We start from the raw sequence: 13,906 nt of genomic DNA on the forward strand, positions 1-13,906 counted from the left end.
GTGCCTCCAAAGCCTTGGCTGCGAACCGGGAGGCCCTCCTGCCATCCCTGCGGCAGCTGGGTCTGGCTGGACGGGAGGGAGGGGCCCGAGACAGGGCAGGCAGCCAGGAGGCCTGGGCTGGGGTGTGAAGAAGGGGTGACGAGTCTGCTCCCACATGGAGGAGGGTGAGACAAGACACTGGTCAGACTCCCTCCCCCTGTAGCACGCCAGGTTTGGGGGAGCATCACTGATTCATTGGGCAGATATAGTCTGAGCACCTACCATGTACCAGGCTTTGTGCCGGACACCAGGGACAGGGCAGTGGACAGGACAGACACGGGGCCTGCTTTCCAGCATATACATCCTAGCTGGGGAGACACATGACCATATACACAAGTTCAATGTCAGGTCAGCGGGGAGAGCACAGGCCGGGAAGAGGAAGGACTTTCCCAGGGCCGCACAGCAGGTTAGTGGCAGGGCCACGGTCAGCCCTGGGCGGCTGCCTGGAGGAAGGAGGGCTTGCGCTGGCTTTGGGGGGCTGGAGAGGAGAGGGAAGGACATCCCAGGGAGGGAGGGGCGTGAGCGAAGGCCTGAGGTGTGTAGGAGGAGGAAGGGGTGCATTGGGGAGGTGGGGTCGTTGGTGATTCTGGGGATGACCTTCTTCTCCCTGTTCTTCACCCCCTCCTGGGGGCCGGGCAAGCTAAGCTCTATTTCCCAGAATGCCTTGCCTTCTCTCCCACCTCCCATCCTCTCTCCTGGCTGGGATATGGGCGGGGCCTGGCTTCTCAGACCGAAGCACCTTTGATGACTGAGGCCTCTCCTCGGTCTCCTCAAGGTCCCAATTGGCTTCTTCTTGGGCCCCAGCAGGGACACGCCACTACCCTCCCTGCCCCGCTCCCCCTGCCCGCCCCCCCCCCACGCCTCCGCTCTGCCTCCCCTGCTCGCATCGCGCATTCTGGCCACTTCCGTGCTCCGTCCACCTCCATCTGCCTCTGGCCTAACATCTGTCTCTTTTGCTTTGTACTGTTCCCTCACTGGAATCATTAAGATTCGGATAAACCGTGAAGTAAGTATATCTCCCCCTCCCCGCTTCCTCTTCCTCCTGTCTGTCCGACCGGCTGTATCTCAGATTCTCTCTCGGTCTCTGTCCTCTTCCCCGTCACTTGTGTGCCCCACACCAACCGTCCATGTCAGCAGCCTGGCCGGGGCCGCCCAGGCTGCCGATGCGCCGCCGCCCCTGTTGCAAGCAGCTCCCTGCCTCCCTCCACTGCCCTGCGGGGGGAGCAGGGTTGGGCGCTCCCCGGGCCCGTTATGCACCAGCTACCACCTTCTGTCATCTCTGTCCTCCAGCCCGTTCTGGGCCCCGCGTCCTCTCACTCGCCACACCTCGGGGGGCCTGGGGAGGATGGGCAGGGGGAGCTGCCTGGGTGCCCTGTCTCTGCTGCTTGGGGGTCAGGATTGTTTTCCAAGGAAGGAAGGACAGCCACGGTCAGGCCCCTTAAAACCAGTTTCCCTGGTGTTCACGTCCCTTAGTGATGAGTTTGCTCGAACTCAACCCCAACCACCTTGCCCTCAATTTAGCCCTAGTTTGAATGTTTTATTTTGGGGGAGCAGTTTGGCTATCCTATTTTTAAGAAACTGTGTCATCTTTGGGCCTTTAAGACCATAAAAGACCCCAAATTCATCTAGTGATCCTCTGATTTGATTTATAGATATATTATTTTCATAATATTTGATGCTTGATGGGATTGTTTGCTATTTTGTGGATACCTTTTCTATTTTTTAAAAAATGTATTTTGATTTCAGAGAGGAAGGGAGAGGGATAGAGAGATAGAAACATCAATGATGAGGGAGAATCATTGATTGGCTGCCTCCTGCACGCCCCCTACTGGTGGGGATCGAGCCCGCAACCCAGGCTTGTGTCCTTGGCTGGAATCGAACCTGGGACCCTTTAGTCCACAGGCTGACGCTGTAGCCACTGAGCCAAACCAGCTAGGGCCACCTTTTCTATTTTAATTTCCTCATTTCTTTACAAAATATTTTTCTTGCTTTTTTTTTTTATGATTGCAAAGATATGGCTCATTATCAGACAACACGGACACGCCTAACGCAAAGTGAAAGTCCCCTGTAGTCGCACCTGCTGGAGGTGACCGGTGACTGCAGATGCGCTCCCAGACACCCCCTTACTTCGGGTGTGCTCATTCTATGAGGTTCCCGAATTTAAATGGGGTGTTAGACCCACGAAGTGCAGTGGCTGCACTCGGCCCTCGCGCCTCCACTAAGAGGTGATGAATGCAGGTGGTTATACTTCTGTAATGCCCCGTTTCCACACAACACACAGCCCCGCCCTCTTGGCTCTCGGTTGTCAGGCCCTTAAGAAACGCCCTCCGAAGCCTCGGCTTAAAGTGTTCACACAGCAGTCCGCCTGAGTGCTGCTGTGCTGTGCTGTCACATCATCCTTACTGCACTCCGCGAGCTGGGCGCCCACGTTTGGCAGACGAGAAAATTGAGACTTAGGAAAGTTAGGTGACTTGTTCACACTGCATGGAGCTGGGCCTCCACCCCAGCCTGAGCCCTCAATCCTCACACTGGACGCTGGTTCTTCCTCTTTGGGGAGCATCAGGATGCCCTGGGGGTCTCACCCATGATGCAAGTGGTCGGTCTCCCAGTTCCACCCACTTGGAGGCTGCAGGGGGGTGGGGATGGGGTCAGGCTCCTAGGACACGCTGATGCCCTGGAGCAGTGGTCGGCAAACTGCGGCTCAGCTGCCGTTTGCTGCTCTGTTGACTAATGAGTTTGCCGACCACTGCCCTAGAGTGTGAGGACCAGAGCTCTCTCATGCTGGTCTCTAAAGTGGGTTTGCTCAAGATGGATCCCTTCTCTTCCTTTAAATCTGATTGTTTTAAACTTTCAGCTTCACTGTCCTCTATGTAATATAATTATGCAATAATGCATGTATACAATTAAAAAGGTAATGTGCATATATTGAGGGTTGTCTGTTTAAAAACTTGTATTTGCTGACCAGCATGTGGGCGGGGGCTGGGCCCTGCAGAGAGAGAGAGAGACGGATGAATCCGAAGAGGCTCTTGCTCTCATGTGGGCTCTCATGCAAGTGGATTTTATTTTAGGTGGAGTAGCCTGTTCCCAGCTTGACCAGCACTGGGGTGGGGGCAGCACTGGGGCACCCTTGCTGGGCCCTCCCCTCTAACCCCAGTTGCCCAGCAGCTCTGCTGAGGACTCAGAGCAGAGGCAATGGCTTGGGAGACACCCGCAGGGAATTAGGCTAGACCGGGAGGGTTCCAGTAGTGAGGGCTGAGTGAGTCTGGGCAGCTTTTCATTATTGGCGTCTTTGACTATGTTGTGGACTCTGAGGTGCATGTCTCCTGTTATGCCGAGGAGAACAGAGGCTTAGAGAGGCTGAGAGTCTGGCTATGCAAAGTGGTTTGAGGCCCAGCATCAGCACCACCTGGGAGGTGGTTGGAAATGCACAGTTCCGGGCCCCACCCCAGACCTTCTGCAGCAGAATCCGCCTATTAGCTGGATCCCCAGGAGATTCGGGTGCACACGAGACGCTGAGAAGTGCCCTTTAGTCTCTAGGGTCACACAGCTACTACTTGGCAGAGCTGTGACAAGAACCAGGTCAACTTGACTCCAAGGATAAGATTGTTAAGCTCACAGTAAACCACCTTCTGCCCTGGAAATTCTTGACATCCACACTATTTGGATCTTGAAAGATACTCTTTGACCTTTGAAGTAGTCATAATAATGATAGTTATGTTGATGAAGTACTGGCACTGAGCTTGCCTTGGTGCCAAACCCTTGACTTACATTACTTCACTCTTCACAACAGCCCGAGGAAGTCATAGTGGAGTCTTTCCCGTTGTATAGACGTGAACATCGAGGCACAGAGAGGTGAAGCGATTTGCCTAAGGGCACACAAGTTAGCAAGAGCTCCGCAGAGCTGGGGTTTGAACCCTGGTGGTCTGACTCCAAGGCTCCTTGGGCCTGGGGTGGAGGAGTTCAGGGAGGGCGTGAACTTGAGACAAGTGACCTTGGTGGTTTTCTCTTGCTCCAGCCCCGCAGTACTCCTTATGTGTAATCCCATGCCCTTGTGATACCCTAGGTATCTCGTTTGGGCAGGACCTCCTGGGCAGCTGTGGCCCTGGGACAGGGGTTAGGCAGGGGCGAGGCAGGGGTGGGGTCTGGCCAGTGCCTCTTCTCTGCCCGAGGGCCCTGGGCGTGGAGGATGAAGTAGCTCTTGGCATCTCTTTAGTGGGAGATAATTCAGGTAAAGTGCTTAGCACAGTATATGGCCTTAGTAGGGTCTCAAAATTTATTATTGATTTTAAGGATTTAAAAAATATTTATCTAAGAACCATGAGTAATCCATGTGTATTTGCTCCCAACCTGAAGCCTTCTTCTGGGCCCTCAAGCTCTGGGCGACTGAAGGAGATGGGGCACTGTCCCTTCTGGTTGCCTCGCATGGGCTGGGAGAGCTGACAAGACCCAGCCCTGGGTCTGGGGTTGCTTAGGGCCTCTGGGGCTTTGGGGGACAAGGCAGGATCACCCTGGATTTTATTTTTCTCCAAACAACAGCTGGGTTGTCAGCAGATTGTGGATAACTGTTCCCAATTTATGGATGGGGAGACCCGCTAGGCCCATAAAAGGAGTGTGTCCTCCCTGGGGTCACACAGCAAAGATGGGTCTAGACCCAAGACACTGGTGTCCCAGCTGCTTTCCTTTCTTGCTTGGGGACCGGTGGGCCAGGCAGTCCTGGGGAAAGGGTGGGCAGTGCTGGGGGTGGGGTGTGCGTGTTCTGGAGAGAAGGGCGGAGGAGACCCTGAGGTCTCACTGCTCCCTCTTCTTCGTTCCAGGGTTATCACAGGTCAAACCACTTCATAGCCACTCAAGGTACCTGGCACGTCTGCCCGTGTGCCCCGTGTGCTGAACGCCCTCAGCCACCTCTCTGTCTTCCCTACTGAGCTGCCTTGACTCTCTGTCTCTCTTCTGTGTCTGTCTGTCTGAGCCCCAATCTGGCTGTATGTCAGTCTGTACCTGCCTGTGCTTGTATCTCCCTGATATGCCCAGTCCATCTGTAGCTCCCTGTCCATCTGTCTGTCCCCAAGGCGGTGCATGAAAAGGGGCTAGCCAGGCTCAGTCCTCCGAGCTGTGGGCTGTGCCTCAGTCTGAGGGCCGCCTGGGTCCCTCTGGCTGTGTCTTTTCCTTCCGACTGTCCATTTGTCCATCCTTCCTGGAGACTGGGGCCATGGCCCTCCAGCTCTGCCTACTGGGTTCCACGCAAGATGACCGAGGTCCCCAGCCAGGCCCTCCCTGATTCTACCCGTCCCCAGGGCCCTCCGGGCCTGAGTTGGCAGTTGGTGGGGGTGTGGGTGGTGTGTGCATGAAGCCCCCCTGGGGACTCGGGAGCCTCCTGGCCGGGAATGCTGATGCCGGGCAGTGGGGGTGCTGGCCCTGGACGGAGACCTTGCCTCAGGGACGAGCACCCTCTGTGCCTCCAGGGCCGAAGCCCGAGATGGTCTACGACTTCTGGCGCTTGGTGTGGCAGGAGCACTGTTCGAGCATCGTCATGATCACCAAGCTGGTGGAAGTGGGCAGGGTAAGCGGGCTGTGGGGCGAGGGGGCATGGCAGGCCAAGGGGGCAGCGGAGAGCCCGCTGAGCCTGCCCCGTGGGGACTCCAGGTGAAATGCTCGCGGTACTGGCCGGAAGACTCGGACATGTACGGGGACATCAAGATCACGCTGGTGAAGACGGAGACGCTAGCAGAATATGTTGTGCGCACCTTTGCCCTGGAGCGGGTGAGTCTCCTGTCACCGGGTGACTTGGGGGTGCCTGACGGGGTGGGGCAGAGCCCACCTCCCCACCTCCCCCATCCCAGGAGCAGGAGGGGGGGAGGAGGGCATTGCTGCCCTCTCACTAGGCAGCTGCCTGGTACCTGCTGGGAGCACCGTGATCGGGTGAGAAGCTGTCTTTGCTGGCGACTCCAAAAGGAAGTCGAGGTACTGAAGATGACGTGATGGTTGCTGGTAGTTGGTCTTACTCTGTGCTGGACACGGCTGAGAGCGTTACACATGCTGTTTCAGCCCCGAAAGCTCTCTAGGATTAGGCGTTTCCCATTAGCCCCATTTTACAGACAAGGAAAGTGAGGCTCAGGGTGGTTACATCACTCATGAGAGGCCACAGGGCCAGTGGACGAGTCCTCCCATACATGGTCCCATTTGAACCTCTGTTAGCTCCTCTCGTCTTAGTCTTAGACTGAGAGCAGAGTCAGAACAACAATCTGGTGTGAGAGGTCGGTGTTCAGTGGTGCGGGGCAGGCGTCAGGCAGACTCCGCCCAAGTCCTGGGTCGCTAACCTGGGGCTCTCCTCCATGAGCCCTAGTTTTCTCGCTTGTACAAGGAACGTCAGCACCCACCCCTAAGTTTATTATTGGGACTAATTGAGATCCTGCTCACCGCAGGGCCTGGCACACAGCACGTGTCTAATGGATGCCCGCAGTGGTTAACTGCAGTTACTGTTATCTCCCCAGAGAGGCTACTCCGCCCGGCACGAGGTCCGCCAGTTCCACTTCACAGCGTGGCCGGAGCACGGCGTCCCCTACCACGCCACGGGGCTGCTGGCCTTCATCCGGCGCGTGAAGGCCTCCACCCCGCCTGACGCTGGGCCCGTTGTCATCCACTGCAGGTGGGGCGCTGGGGTCCCGGAGAAGAAAGGCCGGGAGTGGGGTTGGTTCAAGGTCCCTGCAGGACACTGGGCGTTCATTCTAACGAGAGAGAGAGGAGAGGAGAGAATGACCCCCAAGGGCCCTTTGAACTTTGGCTCTAAGGTTGACACCCTCATGTCCTTTCCAAAACCTGGGGAGGCCCTTGGCCCAGACACCAAGGAGACACCAGAGACGTAGAGGGGTTGAGCTTGGCGGCACCAGGCAGGACCAAGTTCTGTTGGCTTCCGTTCAGCAAGTGTCACCTACGCCTGCGTGCTAGGAGTGGCCCAGGTGCTGGGAAGGCCTTTGCCTTCTCTTCTTTTCTCCAAACCCAGGGACTTTCCTCACCCCTTGGCCCTCCCACCTTCCGCAGCTCTCCTGACTCCTGCCTGGGGTGGGTCCATGACCCCCAATTGCCCTTTCTCTCTCTGCTCCGCTTCCTCCTCTGCTCATCTTCCTTCTTCCTCTTAAGTGGAGGCCCAGTGCCCTGGCCCGTTCCTTCCCCAACTATTCCCTCCCCCATGGCCCCTGGGCCTCTGACCTGTGGCCCCTGGGCCTCTGTTTCTTGTCCTGGCTCCTCTCCTTGGCTTCTTATCAGCTCCCCCGATGCCACAAAGCAGGCTCATGCCACTGCCTGCCCTGCCACCCGCAAACCAGCTTCTCTATGGTTTCTTTAGGATACCATCTTTTTAGAATAAAACTTCATCCATGAATAATATACTTGAAGCAACGTGCACAAATAAGTGTATATATGGCATTATGAATTTTCATAAGTTGCACACACCCGTGAAATAACCAGCACTACTCAGATCAAAGAAACATTCCCAGCACCCAGAGGCCCCTGAGACCCCTCCTCCCACTCTGACCAATCACCGTCCTGACCAATCACCGTCCTGACCAATCACTGTCCTAACCAGTCACCGTCCTGACCAATCACTGTTCTGACCAATCACCGTCCTGACCAATCACTGTCCTGACCAATCACCGTCCTGACCAATCACCGTCCTGACCAATCACTGTTCTGACCAATCACTGTCCTGACCAATCACCGTCCTGACCAATCACTGTCCTGACCAATCACTGTCCTGACCAATCACCGTCCTGACCAATCACTGTCCTGACCAATCGCTGTCCTGACCAGTCACCGTCCTGACCAATCACTGTCCTGACCAGTCACCGTCCTGACCAATCACCGTCCTGACCAATCACCGTCCTGACCAATCACTGTTCTGACCAATCACTGTCCTGACCAATCACTGTCCTGACCAATCACTGTCCTGACCAGTCACCGTCCTGACCAATCACCGTCCTGACCAATCACCGTCCTGACCAATCACTGTCCTGACCAATCACCGTCCTGACCAGTCACCGTCCTGACCAATCACTGTTCTGACCAATCACCGTCCTGACCAGTCACCGTCCTGACCAATCACTGTTCTGACCAATCACTGTCCTGACCAATCACTGTTCTGACCAATCACTGTTCTGACCAATCACTGTTCTGACCAATCACCGTCCTGACCAATCACCGTCCTGACCAATCACTGTCCTGACCAATCACCGTGCTGACTTCCGAACCATAGGTTGGTGGTGCGTGTTTTTGAACTTGGTGTGAATGGAATCGTACAGCAGGTGCTCTTTGGTGTCTGAATTCTTTCCCTCAACCTTATGTCCCCCAAGGTCCATTCATATTGTATCTTATTCGCCTGGATGAATAAACCACATTGTGTTCATTGGTTCTGCAGCTGATAGGCGTTCGGGTGGTTTCCAGTTTTGAGCTATAGGAATAGTGCTGCTAAGGACATTCTAGTGCATGTTTTGTGGCCAACATACATATGCGTTTCTGTGGGTTATGTGCGTAGGAGTGGAATTGCTGTCTGCAAACACTCAGCTTTCGTAGATACCGCCGGTTTTCCGAAGTGGTGGTTCTAATTTAAGCTCCCACCAGCAGTGTATGGGGGACCCAGTGGCTCTATGTCCCGGACAACACTTCGATACTACTGTTTTCAAGCTTGAAATCTTGGTGTCATCTTTGTCTGTCCCCCCGCCCCCCGCCCCGCCCTTAACTTTTGCTCTACCTGGTGCTCAGCACGAAGATCCCAGGGACAGACGAGACTCAGCCGAGCTCGGTGAGCTCCCAGTGGGTTAGGGAGACAGTCACGTAACGAATGACCACGTAGCAGGAAGGGTGCTTAATGAAAGAATGCTGTCTGCTGGAAGGGCTGTGAGTGGCTGGGCCTTTGAGGGATGTGCAGGAGATGGGAGGACTATCCAGGAGCAAGAACAGCCTTGGATTAAGCTCTGAGCATCACCTTTGTTCCTCCCCTCCGATCGAAGTTGCTAAGTGTCACCTCTGCGTTCTCCCTACTCCTTCTCCTTCTCTCCTTCCCCAAGGCCCATCCCCAGCTCTGTCCATACCACCTTTCACCAGAACTCTTCCAGAGGCTTTCTCCCTGGCTCTTCCTTGCCCGGGGAGGGGGTCTGTCTGTGTCCCCATCCCCTGGGTGGTGGAGACATGGCCAGGTGCCCCGGGACCTCTCTTTCCCCCCCCCCCCGGACCTGGGCTCCCTTCCCAAGGCCCTGACCTGGCCTGGCCATTCTCTCCCAGCGCCGGCACTGGCCGCACAGGCTGCTACATCGTTCTGGATGTGATGCTGGACATGGCCGAGTGTGAGGGAGTCGTGGACATTTACAACTGCGTGAAGACCCTCTGCTCCCGGCGCGTCAACATGATCCAGACTGAGGTAGGGGATGCGGCCCCCTCTCCAGGACTCGAGTCCTGCGTGCTGGCATCCGAAGGGTGTCCGTAGCTCTTCCCCTTCCTAGGATGCCCCCTTGTTCTTTCCCACCCCCGCCAACCTCTCAGGCTCTCCCAGACTCAGCTCCACTGTGTGCTGCTGGGTGAGGTCAAAGAGCCGGGGCCAAGGTCATAGGTTCCGCAGTCAAGATCTGACCCGTCTGTACCCTCGCTAGATGTGACTCTGGGCTGTCCCCGCACCACCAGAGCTGCTCACAGGGTTGTTCTAGGGATGAACTATACGTGAACGCACCCATGAAGGTTGTTTCAAGTAGGGTAGGTCCAACACGTGGCTGAACTCCACATCGGCACACCCGTGCCTCAGCCTTGAGCTTGCTTCCTCCTGCCTCCACCCCACATTTCTAGCTTCTCTTCCCCTCCTGGTTCTTTATAGGCTTATCTCCTGTTCTAGGAGCAGTACATCTTCATCCATGATGCAATCCTGGAGGCCTGCCTGTGTGGGGAGACCACCATCCCTGTCAGTGAATTCAAGGCTACCTACAAGGAGATGATCCGTATTGACCCTCAGAGTAATTCCTCCCAGCTGCGGGAAGAGTTCCAGGTGGGGCAGGAGTGTGTATGTGTAGGTGTCTGTAGGTATGTAGGTGTGGTGTGTGAGTGTGTGTGAGTGTGTGTGAGTGTGTGTGTGTGTGTGTGTGTGTGAGTGTGTGTGAGTGTTTGTGTGTGTGTGAGTGTGTGAGAGTGTGTGTGAGAGTGTGTGAGAGTGTGTGTGAGTGTGTGTGAGTGTGTGAGAGTGTGTGAGAGTGTGTGTGTGTGTGAGTGTGTGTGAGTGTGTGAGAGTGTGTGTGTGTGTGTGTGTGTGTGTGAGTGTGTGAGAGTGTGTGTGTGTGTGTGTGAGTGTGTGAGAGTGTGTGTGTGAGTGTGTGAGAGTGTGTGTGAGTGTGAGTGTGTGTGAGTGTGTGTGAGTGTGTGTGAGTGTGTGTGTGTGTGTGTGTGTGTGTGAGTGTGTGTGAGTGTGTGTGTGAGTGTGTGAGAGTGTGTGTGAGAATGTGTGTGAGTGTGTGAGAGTGTGTGTGTGTGTGAGTGAGTGTGTGTGTGAGTGTGTGTGAGTGTGTGAGAGTGTGTGTGTGTGTGTGAGTGTGTGTGTGTGAGTGTGTGTTGGAGGTCCTCAGTGCCGTGGGAGTCAGAGATGGGATGGATAACTCAGCTTCCCTTACGGGGCTGTGAGGAGGCCCAGTAAGTGCTGGATGCCACCGCCATTCCTCTTCTCTCTTCCTGTAGACGCTGAACTCGGTCACGCCGCCGCTGGACGTGGAGGAGTGCAGCATCGCCCTGCTGCCCCGCAACCGAGACAAGAACCGCAGCATGGACGTCCTGCCGCCCGACCGCTGCCTGCCCTTCCTCATCTCCACCGACGGGGACCCCAACAACTACATCAACGCGGCCCTGACTGACGTGAGGGCTCGGGCGTGGGGTGGGCTCTGGGACTGCCCCTCCCCCCCTGCATGTGGGGATGACCAGGAGCCAGGGAGTAGCACTGAGGGCTCTGGTTCTGGGACCCTTTGGCCTTTCAGGGGTGACTCTTCTATCCCCAATGAGCTCCATTCAGGACATCCAAGGCAGTCGCCCCCTCAGTATACCGTTGGCCTGAGTCGGGGTTGGGTGGCGGAGTCCAGGGAGGGCTGCAGGATTGGACCAAGCAGAGCCGGGGGTAGGAGTGATTTGGGGGCTCTGGCTGGGAGGATAGGAGGGTTTGGGGTTGGGGTTTGAGACCCGGAGTCTGGAGCCAGGGGAGCTTGTGCTGGGGTGATCGAGCAGGAGCCGGTCTCAGTTCATGACCCAGGGTGGTGACTTGCTCCCTGGCCCCACCCTGGCTTGGTCTGAGGGCTCAGGAGCCACTTAGAAGCCTCTTCCCCTGCTCCCAGCTTGGGGGCGCCACCTCCTGCATTGGGTGTTGCAAGCAGAACGGGGGCTTTAGTCCCCAAGGAGTAACTCCAAGATGCTGCCGTCTGAGGGGGGAAGAGTCTGTGAGCATCGCCTCATTCCTCTCCCAAATGGAACCAGTTGAGAGGTGGGTGCAGGAGACAGACTGGATCAAACCGGAGAATGTGACTTCCGACATGTGGCTGAGGACGGCTCCTCCTTCGCTCCCGAGTCAGGCAGACTTGTCCTGGAGACAGCTGCGCAGCCACAGGCCCCTCCTTCCCACCAGGGACAGGCCTTTACACGTGGCAGGAGCAGGAGAAGGAGCCGTTGATCGCACACTCTCTGAGGACAGGCTGGCCTGGGAAAAGAGGGGAAGGGGCTGAGCTGAGCATGCTCAGTCCTTGTCCCAAACTTGCCATCCACGGGAGGAGTGCAGGAAGGTGGGCCCGTGACAGGCTTGCCGACCACTGATGTCCCTCCACGTGGAGATGAGGGACGTGGAGAGGGAGGTTTTTTCAGAGCAGGTATGAGCGAGAGGGGCCTGGCTCCTGGCAGAGTGCCTTGGCGGGAGAGTGCAGGGAACAGGGGAGTTTCTCTAAAGAGGGAAAGCCCCGTGCTTGCTTCCCAAGGGCTTCCCGGTGTGAGCTAAAGGCAAGGGGAGGAGTAGCCCCAGCCACTGAGGGAGAGGCTGGAGAGGGGCCCACCAGTCACTGTAACAGCCTGGTGGGATGCATGAGTAGGTGGGTGTGCATGCGCCTGCTGAGGGGGCCAGGGTCCTGGGGCGGTGGCTTGGGTGCTAGAGAGTTTTGGATGGGAACTTAGGAATCTGCGACCTTCCTCCCAGCCCACGCTTTGGCCTCAGGGGGCCCATCTGCACGTTGGGCTGGGCAGCAGGCTCTGTGAGGGTCCTGCGGGTCTCTGAGCTGGGGAGGGTCACACTGGGGCTCCCTGGCCCTGGGTGGGAATGGGCCGCTGGGTACAGGCCACACTCCGAAATCTCTGATCTCTTGACCTTTGCATTTGGGGAATGGGTTGAGACAATTATTAAACAAATATCCAACAAAATGTCAGACACTGGTAATCTCTATAGCAATCAACCAGGCAGAAGAAATATTTAATGTGGGTTTTCGGGAATTGCATGTGTGGCTATTTTTGATGAGGTTAAGGTTGAGGAGGGCCTCTTGGAGGAAGTGACAGTTAAGCAAAGACCAGAAGGAAGTGAGGGAGAAAGCCATGTAAACACTTGGGAAATTTGTTCTAGGCGATAGGAATAGCACGTGCAAAGGCCCTGAGGCAGAGACCAGGCCCAAGCTTCCCTTGTCACACATTTGGGGACCTTTTGCTGTTTAGTTCCTTGGAGCCATAGGCTTGGACTCTAGAGAGGTCTGGGGGCTCACCCTGACCACTCAGGCCTCCGTGTACTGGCCAACCTGTGGAGTGGGCCAATGGCGGCAGCCTGGTCCTGTGGGGCGCAGCTGTGTGGGCCGGGGGGAGAGGCTCAGCCTGCGGCAGAGGGTTGGGCTGGGTCGTGGCGGTGAGTGGCCCGGCTGAGTCCTGGCTTCCCTGCAGAGCTACACGCGGAGCGCAGCCTTCATCGTGACCCTGCACCCACTGCAGAGCACCACGCCTGACTTCTGGAGGCTGGTCTACGACTACGGGTGCACCTCCATCGTCATGCTCAACCAGCTGCACCAGTCCAACTCCGCCTGGGTGAGGGCCCTGCTGGCCGCGGCCGGCTGCCTGCTGCCCACGCCACCGTGCGTTCAGGGCACATCCCCAAAGTCAGGGGTTGGATCCCAGCTCTGCCACCTATTGGTTGAGTGACCTTAGGTCACGCTCCCTCCCGTGTGCATGCCGTTTCCTTGTCTCTAAATGAGATTGTCAGACTGGAGGAAAAGAGCTGCTTTTTATTAAGTACCTGCGGTGCCAGGGACTCCGCTTTGCACTTGTGGGCTTCAGGTGAGAAGATTAAGACCCAAGGTCACAGCTGGGAAGCACAGAGCTGTGCCCCTACTCTGCGCTGCCGCCTTCCAGAGCCGATTAGTTTCTGAACTAAACCGCCCATCACGGGGCGTGGGGGGTGGGGGAGGGCTCTTTGAGGCAGAAAAAGTTCCAGCCTCCTTACTTTCTGGCTGTTCGATCTAGGAAATAGTTTGAGCCTTAGTTTCCTTCTCTGTGCAATGGGCACCATCAGAGCGCCCGTGATCTCATGGGGTGATTGTCAGGACCATGTCAGACAGAGGTAGGATGCTTAGCCTGGGCCATGTCTAGTGCACAGGAGGCTCTCAGTACATGGCAGGGATGAAGATGGTGAGGGTGAGAGTTGGAGGATGAGTGACCCATGGAGGGAGCAGCATGTGCACAGGCCTGAATGCAAGGACTTGCCAGAACCCCAGGCTGGAAGAGGAAGGTGTGTAGTCAGAAAAGGAAGCAGTGGAGCCTGGTGTTGTCTGGGAGGAGCGTGGGGCCATTTCACAGGCAGAAAAATGGGCCCAGAATAAGGAAGAGCTGAGACTAGAAG

General features: G+C 56.4%; 1 protein-coding gene across 1 annotated transcript in view; it reads left to right on the top strand.

Moving 5' to 3' along the window:
- PTPRU (protein tyrosine phosphatase receptor type U) overlaps window positions 1-13,906 on the top strand; it is an 81,144-nt gene that overhangs the window by 63,609 nt on the left and 3,629 nt on the right. Inside the window, exons 19-26 of the mRNA XM_008147972.3 lie at window positions 4,854-4,890; window positions 5,499-5,596; window positions 5,680-5,796; window positions 6,528-6,682; window positions 9,310-9,445; window positions 9,911-10,060; window positions 10,741-10,914; window positions 12,955-13,095. Coding sequence (XP_008146194.1) covers window positions 4,854-4,890; window positions 5,499-5,596; window positions 5,680-5,796; window positions 6,528-6,682; window positions 9,310-9,445; window positions 9,911-10,060; window positions 10,741-10,914; window positions 12,955-13,095 — 1,008 coding nt within the window. The remainder of the gene's footprint in view (window positions 1-4,853; window positions 4,891-5,498; window positions 5,597-5,679; window positions 5,797-6,527; window positions 6,683-9,309; window positions 9,446-9,910; window positions 10,061-10,740; window positions 10,915-12,954; window positions 13,096-13,906) is intronic.

This window comes from Eptesicus fuscus, chromosome 9 (genome assembly GCF_027574615.1).
Source record: "Eptesicus fuscus isolate TK198812 chromosome 9, DD_ASM_mEF_20220401, whole genome shotgun sequence".
Taxonomy (NCBI): domain Eukaryota; kingdom Metazoa; phylum Chordata; class Mammalia; order Chiroptera; family Vespertilionidae; genus Eptesicus; species Eptesicus fuscus.